Here is a 9993-nt window from a genome sequence, read left to right as displayed (position 1 = left end):
AGGCTGCCCAAGCCAGCAGTGGCAACCCGCTGGGGTTCCCTTCCACACTGTGGAAGCTTTGTTCTTTCACTCTTTGCAATAAATCTTGCTGCTGCTCACTCTTTGGGTCCACACTGCCTTTATGAGCTGTAACACCCACCGCAAAGGTCTGCAGCTTCACTCCTGAAGCCAGCGAGACCACGAACCCACCGGGAGGAACGAACAACTCCAGAAGCGCCGCCTTAAGAGCTGTAACACTCGCCGCGAAGGTCCGCAGCTTCACTCCTAAGCCAGCGAGTCCACCAGAAGGAAGAAACTCTGAACACATCGGAACATCAGAGGGAGCAAACTCCGGACACGCCACCTTTGAGAACTGTAACACTCACCGCGAGGGTCCGCAGCTTCATTCCTGAAGTCACTGAGACCAAGAACCCACCAATTCCGGACACAATAGGAGTTCAATCTAGAAAGAATGCAATAACATGAAATTATTCTCTAAAACACTCCCCAGAAGTTTAAGTCTAAAAGAAAATTTTCTTACAGAAGCAGAGTTTATGAATGAAGAGTGAAAGCTGAATCATTCCACACTGCAGGAAATATTCTGTCAATAAGCATTTAACTGCCAACACATACACCACCTACTGTGTTCAGTGCTGGCTTTATGGTCTGGTAATGGGAGCTTCGCTTTGAGTTATATTACATTTTTAAGATTTAATCACCTAATATAGTAGAAGAGCAGACAGATATTATTTTCTTGATCAAAGGTATGGTCTTTTTCCAAAGGAGCATAATCCTCCAACACAGTCGAGTCGTAGGAAGGGGAACATGGGGGAGAATGGAAGGAAGCAATTGCACACTGGGCATATAGACTCAACCAGTGCTGGCTAAATGGCATATTAGAGTCTGCAGAAGGCTGTGCACAAATGCCAGCCCAGCTAGCCCAGTGCTTCTCTAACAGGCTGCCAATCACATCCACTGGAGAGCTCTACAGACTATTTAAATTAGAATAGCAGGGCACGGGGCTTTGCACGTCATTCTAATGTGCAATTTTGTTTCTAGACCTGTGAATCCCAAACTTTAAAATGCGTATGAACCACCTGGGAATCTTAGTAAAATGCAGCAGCTGATTTAATTAGTCTGGGATGGTGCCTGAGGTCCTGCATTTTAACATGCACCCAGGTTATGATCAAAATTGCTGTTACTTTGTCACCTTTTGGGCTGTTAGAAATGCAGAATTTGGGGCCACATGTCAGACATACTGAATCAACGTTGGCATCTTACCACCTCCAGTTGATTTTAATGAACATGAAATGTTGTGAAATGGTCCTCAAAAATCTTCACTTTTTTTCCAAATAAAGAAAATGATATTAAATATAACTTAGATGTCAAATGATGTTCTATTCTTTTAAGATCTAACTTAAATTCGTTCAATTCCCACATATTTCAGATCATAACCAGAAGATAGACAAACCTATAGCAGTGGTTCTCATGGTTTGGTCCCCAGGTAGGCATCATGGCATTACCTGGTAAGATGTTAGATATGAAGGTTGTTGGGACCAACCCAGACCTAGTAGGCATGGGTCTCAATAGTTTGTTTAGAAATTCCTCCAGGTGACTGTGGTGCCACATACGCAAGTTTGAGAATTACTGACCTATAAAATTATTGTAATACTGTAAGCAATTACAATATAGAAGCTGAAATATTTTTAAAGGACACACAAACTGAACTCCATATTGACTATAATACTCTTAAAATGAAATATGAGAACTTTAAGGAAATAGTATATTGATAGCAGTATTGGAAAATGACATGGGATCATAAGTGGATCAGACATTTTATGGAATTCCCAGATGAGAGAAAAAGAATAGGATGAATTGTTACAAATGTGCACTAATGCATGTGCGTATGGGAGCACACACAGGAGTAAACATCAAAGTAAAATCCAGAAAAATCTCAAAGTGAACAAAGAGTTGTGGGATGTTCTATGACAAACTTTAGAACAATAAGCATATTTATTCCTAGTTGCAGAACCAGTTGAAATATTCCTCCCAGACCCCTTAAAATAAAAAAAGGAGTTGATATAGATGCGAATTTCTGAAGTTTCTCGTCTAAACAGTGAATGGCTTATGAGGACGGAGTGGGGATATATATATATATACATATATATATATATATATATACACACAACAGACACACACACATCGACACACTCATAAACATAATTTTGTTACGTTTTTAAGGAACCCACAAGTCATAGTCATAATGTACCCCTGCTTTGGTTCTCAGGCAGACATACTTTTTTTTTTCATTTGATAAATATGGTAGATAAAGGAGCTCAGAAATAAATGAATATCTGTATTTCTTATCTAGCACTGACTTCGTAACCTCCAAGGTAAGCCCTCCCAAATAAGTCATTATATCTGTTTTTCTTTCTTTCTTTCTATCTATCTATCTCATGACCAAAAATTTTATATTGGATTTTATTAAAATAAAAAAATTTGTTTTAAAGAAAATGAGCAGACAATCCACAGAATAGGAGAAAGTATTTGCAATCCTGTATATCTCATAAGAAACTTGTAAGCAGAATATTTAATGAACATTTAAATCTCAAAAATAAAAAGACAAATAACCCCATTAAAAATGAATAAAGAATCTGACTAGACATTTCTCCAAGGAAGGGATTGCCAATGGCCAATAAGTGAAAAGATGTTCCACATCATTAGCCATTAGCAAAATGCAAATCAAAACCACAATCAGATACCACTTCACACAAACTAGAATTGCTAGAATCAGTCAGATAATAATCAGCATTGGTGAGAATGTGGAGAAACTGGACCCTCATACATGCTGGTGGGAATGTAAAATGGTATCTCTAGCATGGAAAACAGTCTGGCAGTTTCTTCAATGATTAAATATAGTTATCAAATGACACAGAAGTTTTACTACTCTGTATAATTGAAACATAAATAAAAACATTTATCTACAAACATTTCATACATGAATATTTGGAATATCATTGTTCATAATAGCCCAAATGTCCATCAGCTGACAAAAGGATAAACAAAATATGGTATAACCATGAATTGAAGCATATTTCGCATATCAAAAGGAATGAAGTATATGCTGCAGCACAGGTAACCTTAAAAATAGCATACTAAATGAAAGAAGCCAGTCACAAAATAATGCATATTATATAATTCCATTTATATGAAAGTGTACAGTATGGAAATCTAGAGACAGGGAGTAGATTAGTGGTTCCTGGGGCTGAGAATGGTGTGGAGAGGTAGGGGGTAATAACTATAGGGTCCAGGGTTTCTTTTTGAAATGACAAAATATTACAATTTACTGGGTTGATGGCTGCCCATATCTGTGAATATACGAAAAGCAATTGATTGTGCACTTTAAGTGGGTAAATTATATGGTATAAGAATTATCTCAATAAAGTTGTTTTTAAAGAGTTTACCGACAAATAGTTCTGAATAAAAAATAGATCAGAAGGAAAGAAAACTATGATCAAAATTTAGCACCAAGTTATTGAAAATAATGAAGCTATCAGCTCTACAAACATGAGAAAATGTAAAGATCTCAGAGCTCAGGCAAAACAGAGCAAGAGAGGACAGAAAGAGCTAATGTACAGGCAGCAGTGCTCAGGGAAAGAAAATCAGCTTAAAAAATAGAAAACCATGAAACCAGATTTCTCTGGGTAATAAAATAGGATAAATGGCATATCTTTTCAATAAGAATTCTAGAGTGATTTAGCACTTTAAGCTATCTGAATGGATAATTTGGTTGACAGGTAAACAATAATTAAATAATTAAAGTGCTAAAAATAAGTTTTTAAAAATTGAGCATTTCTAGAAAATATTTTGTCCAGTATTGTTCAAAAGTATCAAGATCATGGGACATACGAAAAGACAGAGCAAGTCTCACAGATTAGAAGAGACTAAAGAGGATTAGTTCTTAGAAAAGAAAATCGAGTTAAAAGAAAAACCAGTGAAATTCAAATACAGTCTGGAGTTTACTCAATAGATGGAACCAATGTTAACTTATTAGTTTTGATAAACATAACACAGGTATTATGTAATTTAATAACTTTAGGAGAAGGATATGAAGCAGAGTTTCTCGATTTCCACAGTGCTCACATTTTTGGGCAGGTCACTCTGTGTTGTGGGAGTGTGTTTTGATCACTGTAGGCTGTTTAGCAGGGCCACTGGCAACCTCAGTTGCAGACCTTCTCTGATGTCCTCAGATGGGTGGTGGGGGTGAGAGGGTACAGGTACAGCAAAGTCATCTCTAATTGAAAACTACTGTTCTATCTTAATTAATATTATCTAACCAAAAGAAATCAGTTGTCTCTTAGTTTGTGAGAAGGAAAAGAAACAGACATGTTCAATGTTTGTGAAAATAACTTTTTACTCACCTTTGCCTTTGAAGGCATAATTAGACTTGACTACTAACTTATGGCTGCCTGCACTTCACCAGTAGGAAGACTGTGGTTTTTTGAAGGGTCTTTAACCAAAAACAAACCAAAATGGCACCCACTGGGTTGTACTTCAAATAGGACATGGAGAACTGTGTAGATACTAAGAAAACACACATTAAAAAAAATCTAGACCCCCCACTGCATTAACTGTCCACTCCAATGATAATACCATCTAAAGAGGCTTTTTAGCTATAAAAATTATTGTCATCTTTATCAAGAAATGACTTATTAAGAAGAAAGTTACAGCATAGGAAATTTATTTTTAAAATCTTATACTGGAGGATTCTTACTTAAGGAATCTGGGGAAACGAAAATGAATGACTGACTGAGTGGAAAGTCCTGGGGCTTTCATTCTGCTGCTCCCCTTGGCTGAGAGTGCATTTTTTTCTCCTGATAATCAGCCCCTTTCTGAAGTACAGAACTTTCGTGAAGATTTCTTATTAAGCTTTTTTTCAGTGTCCTCACCATTCACTTGTTTGTCTCTCAAATCCCGAAAGAAAACCTGTTGTGGATTATTGGCTTTGGTATTTTGTCAATCTCTATTTTTTGCCCCTGTGATTGGACCCACTCAGGTGTTGCCTTCTGCAATGCTGTTGAGAGTCTCCACAACAGTTTGTCTTACACCACCTTGAACAGACCTCCAAATGTGATGGCTGTAATCAATTGCCCAATGGCCTTCAAATAATGTTTTTGTAGGCAGATCTTTTCACCTGGTAGCTACAAAAGTGAATCATTCTACTCCATATATACATATTATGAGCAAAAAATGGAAAAAAGAAAAACTGCATTAATGCCTGAAGCGAAGAAAATCTGTATATGAATGTATAAAAGCTTAAAATTACAGGAGTCTACATAAAATCATCATTGTCAGTTCTGAAACATAAGTTGTGGTGTACAACCACCATTTCCTTAAAAGGAAAATTGCAAGATGTAACATTAATAACCATTCTAGAAGAATAAAACATGTATCTTGTTTACTAGAACAAAACTAGCTGTTTTTCTTAAAAGCATTTCAGCCAGTTATGTTCGTTTCTATGATAATGAAAGGGAAGGCCCTTCTGTCAGTAGTCTATCTGCAGTTTTCTGCAGGTATTATTATACATTCTCTTTCTAAATGTCAAGTATAAAATAGAGCAACATTGCTGGTGAGGACACAACACAGTACAGAGGCTGAGAACAGTTTGATGGTTCCTGTTAAACATGGACTAACCACAGACCCAGAAATTCTACTCCCAGCTACATACTACATAGACATGAAAATATTTGTCTGCACAAAATCTTGTCCACCAATGTCTATGACGATATTCTTCATGATAGCCCAAACATGCAAACAACCCAAATGTCCATCAGCTGATGAAAGGCCAAACCGATGTGTTATATCCATGCAATGGAATCGTTTTTTGGACATGAAAAGGAAGGATATACAGGTCCCCGCAAGGATGAACCTAGAAATCATCATGCTAAGTGATGCCATAGGAGAGCCCACAGGAGGGAAGTCTACAGAGACAGAAAGTGGATTCCTGGTTGTTGCGGCTGGGGAGACGGGTGGATAGGAAGGTGACAGCTACAGGGTACAGAGCTTCTTCCTGAGGTGATGAAATTTTTTTTTCTAATTTACTGTGGTGATGGGTGCACATGTGTGGTTGTACCATGAAACCCATTGAATTCTACACTTCAAGTTGCTGAATTATTTGATATATGAACGACATCACAAGAAGGGGAGGAAGGGGAGCAGAGCAGGGGAGGGAGAGTGAGGGGTAGAGGAGCTGAGAGGAGAGGGAGGGGCAGGGGGAGCAGAGAGAAGGGGGAGAGGGAGGGAGGAGGAGAGGACAGGAGACCACGGTAGCTCCTAGGCCCCTCTCTCCAGAGGCAAACTTGCCGGCAGCACCTGGAAGGAGGCTTGTGCCTCCAGTGTCCTCCTGCAGTCTGGGTGTCTGGGCACGTGGCCTGTGCGTGGCGCCATTGTGGAGTGTCCCGCGCCCACGCCCTGCGTGCCTTCCAAGCGCGCAGAGGCCAACGGTCATCCAGCCGTGGGCGCTGCAGCTCTGGCCGAGTCCGCAGACCTCGGGAACTTCTGGAAGGCAGGCCAACCCCTGCTGTAAGGCCCGACGCCCTGGCGGCTCGCATGGGCAGGTCACCCAGCACGCCCCAGACCACGCAGTCTCCCCAGGGTCGCCAGAGTCCCTGGCCCCCGAGGTCCCTGACTCAGAGCCATATTCAGTACGTCCAGTGGGGGCGCCCGGTGCCCAGCACCCACCTCACCGAGGTGCGGCCCAGCCAGGACCCCCTCAGGCCACGGCGGGTGGTCTCCGAGGCCTGGAGGCGCCCTGCCCTGCCTGGGGAGACCGCTCTGGGGCAAGACCTCTCCTGTGCCTGGGAGGGTTGCATGAAAGGGGGGCTGTGTCGTGCCCGGAACCCAGGACGGACCTGGAGCCCGGTGACCATTGGGATCGCGCCCCCAGAGCGCCAGGAGAGCCCCTGGGAATCCCCAGGACAGCGAGCCCGCCCCGCAGTCTGCCCCGCCGCCCAGGAGCACCCGGACCTCTGCACCCCGGAGACTCTGCTGGGGGCACTCAGCCAGTGCAGCAAGGGAAGCGCCAGGTTCGACGGGCCGTTGTGGTTGGAGGTCTCAGACAGCAAGGGCGGCAGGCGGAACCTGCAGCCCCGGCCCTCTGCCTTCAGGCCCCTGATAAAAAATGGAGCGGTTGCTTCCTTCGTGCCCAGGCCAGGGCCTCTGAAGCCGAGCCTTGGCCCCTGGAGTCTCAGTTTTTGTGATGATGCTTGGCCTTTCGGGCTGGTCCAGCCCGCCCCGTCCGCCATCTGGGACTTCTGGGAGGCGACAACACCTTCCTGCGGCAGCTGCAGTAGGGTCTCCTTCGCCCTCGAGGTCACCCAGTCTGCTGACCCCTTTGGCTCCTGAGAATCTGGGTCCTGCTACCCATCTCCGGAGACTCAAGCCCACGTATCTACTTTCACTTGCTCATCCTTGCTCTACCTCAACGTGGGGCCCTGACACCACGTTATCAAACATGCAGTCCCCACACCCCTCGTCTGCACGCCCCAGATCTTCCCTCTGTGCTCCCTGCCACCCCAGCAGCTATTGATTTCAGAACCCCTGCCTTCGCCCTGCTGGGCCTCTCCTCCCTGCCCTTCTTCCTGCCCTTCCTCTGAAAAGAGGCATTTGGGGAAGGCTTGCTTTTTCTCCATGTCTCCCAGTTTGTATAGTTAAATTGTCCAGTTTGTATAGTTAAATAGTTGATCTTATTAAAAACATTTGTCTGCAGAAAATCTATATATTTATAATAATAACAATCAAAAAAGCTTTTTATGCCAAAACAAAGGGGAAAGTGTGTTCCAGGCAGGGGCAAGGGCAAAGATTCTGTATGGGGAATAATTCCTATTTATTTGAAGTCCAAATATAAGTCCAGTAGAGTTGGAGACTAGTGAGAGAAGCTATGAGGTTAGAGAAATAAACTGTGATGAAGTACTATAAGGCATTGGGACCAGAGTACAGGGTTTATTCTAAAACCATGAGTGTTAAACAGAGGACAGTCTATGATCTGGTTGATATTTTTAAAAACACGATTCTGGCTACAGCAATGGAAATGAAAACCACAGGAGATCAATACAGTATTTCAAGCAATCCATGGGATGGTTTGGTCTGAGAGGCAAATGGTACATCTGGAAGGATACAGACAAGTTTGGGGTTGACCTAAAAGATAGTGTGGGACCTGCTAGTGCCCTAGATGTTAGCACTGGGAAAGGGGAAGGATCCAACAGTTTTAGCATATGGGCTTAAGAAACTTGATGATGTTAGTGTCATTTATCGGGATGGGCACTACCAATAGGAGAAAATATTTGAAGAAATCAGGAGTTTTGTTCAGGGTGTGTTTTCTACAACAACAAAAACACTTGCTATACTGCTGGTCCTGTTAACTGTGCTATTGAAAAAAATAATCCTGGAACTCACTGGAGGTTTGAACCTGGCAAAATAAATTTGGGAGTCATGAACATATAAATTCCTTATGACATAGAAATGGTCCTTAAAACCACAGGCTACATGAGATCACTTATGCAGAAAATACAGAGAAGGGCAAGGGTGAAGCCTAGGGTACTCCAACATTTAGAACATGAAAGAACGGAGAATGGAAAAAGAACCCTCAAAACCAAGAACCACAAGGGAGAAGGAAATCCAGGAGCAGCAGGGACACTGAGGATTCCAGAGCATGGAATTTATCCACCACAGTGGCTGCCTTTGAGAAGAGATGTTCCTTCCCTGATTTCAGAAGAAAAATTGTTTTAGAGTATTGGAAGTGGGAAGCCTGAACTGCGTGGGAGATGGAAGGAAGGGAGGGTGTGTTAGTCCATTTGCATTGCCACGAAGGAATACCTGAGAGTGGGTAATTTAGAAAGAAAAGAGTTTAATTTTTGTTCTGCAAGCTATACAGGAAGTGTGGTGCCAGCACTGACTTCCGGTGAGGTCTCTGGAAGCTTCCAGCCATGGCAGAAGGCCAAGGGTGAGCCTCACATGGAAACAGGTATCAAGCAAGGAAAGATCAGGGAAGTCCTAGAGTCTTTATAAAAGACCAGCTGGCATGTATCACCAAGGGAATGGCCCCAAGCCATTCTTTAGGGATCCGCCTTGGGATCCAACACCTCCTACCAGGCCCATCTCAACATCAGTGGTTAGATTTCAACATGAGATTTGGAGGGGACGCACATCCAAACTATATCAGCGGGCTTGGAGGCAGGGACTGTAGGAGCCACTAGGAGATATTAGGTTGTGAAGTGAAGCAGGCAATAAGACTGCTGGAGGAATTTTACTTTGTCTTTAGATTTTCTTTTAAGAAAGGATAGGGGGCACATGTGAATAAGAATGGTATCTACACTCTTGTCCAAGCCATGAAGGTCTTGGAATTCAAGAAAAAGGGTGGCTTTGCTTTCAGCTGAGGGGCAGTGCACAGGCAAGATGAATTAAGGGTAGGCAGGTGAAGAGAACATTTGTAGAAGTTAAGGTTTGTGGGATTTTCTGATGACTCCTCATGAGTTTCAGAGGGGACTGTGTGAGGTTTGAGAAGACAGGATGCGAGGTTGGGTCAGAAATGGAATGGACTGGGAAGGACTCATTAGTCTGGAAAGAGGTTGCTTACCTGGTAATTCAAAGCACCAACTCAGAGTAATGTGGTTGATCAATTACTTTATGGAACAGAGTATTTATCTGGAATGTAGGGACACATTTCAGCAAGAGGGCAAGGACTCTTTACTGTGCACCAGCATTGCAATAGCTAAGGAACAGTGATTCCCTTGTGAACAGTAGCAAAGGAAGCCTCCTTCCTTGTAGCACAAGGGCCTGGCAATGGGATGTGAACAGACAAATCCCTAGGAGAGAACAGAGGTTCTGAAACAGATATGCAAGAACTTAACATACGAAAATGGTGACATTCAAAATCTCTGTGAAAATAATTAATTGCTGAAGAAATTGGATTGCAACTATTGGACACCCAATTAGGAAAAAGAATATGTGTATATA

At 42.5% G+C, this 9993-nt stretch overlaps 1 protein-coding gene across 1 annotated transcript; it reads left to right on the top strand.

Moving 5' to 3' along the window:
• The first annotated feature begins 5503 nt into the window (after positions 1–5503).
• Positions 5504–7746, top strand: POM121L12 (POM121 transmembrane nucleoporin like 12). The gene is made up of 2 exons (XM_030795616.1): positions 5504–5552; positions 6389–7746. The coding sequence occupies exons 1-2, from the start codon at positions 5504–5506 to the stop codon at positions 7381–7383; spliced, it is 1044 nt and encodes a 347-aa protein (XP_030651476.1). The 3' UTR covers positions 7384–7746.
• The last annotated feature ends 2247 nt before the right edge of the window (positions 7747–9993 follow it).

This window comes from Nomascus leucogenys, chromosome 17 (assembly GCF_006542625.1).
Source record: "Nomascus leucogenys isolate Asia chromosome 17, Asia_NLE_v1, whole genome shotgun sequence".
In the NCBI taxonomy this organism is placed as follows: Eukaryota; Metazoa; Chordata; class Mammalia; order Primates; family Hylobatidae; genus Nomascus; species Nomascus leucogenys.
This window is presented reverse-complemented; position numbering and strand designations above follow the sequence as displayed.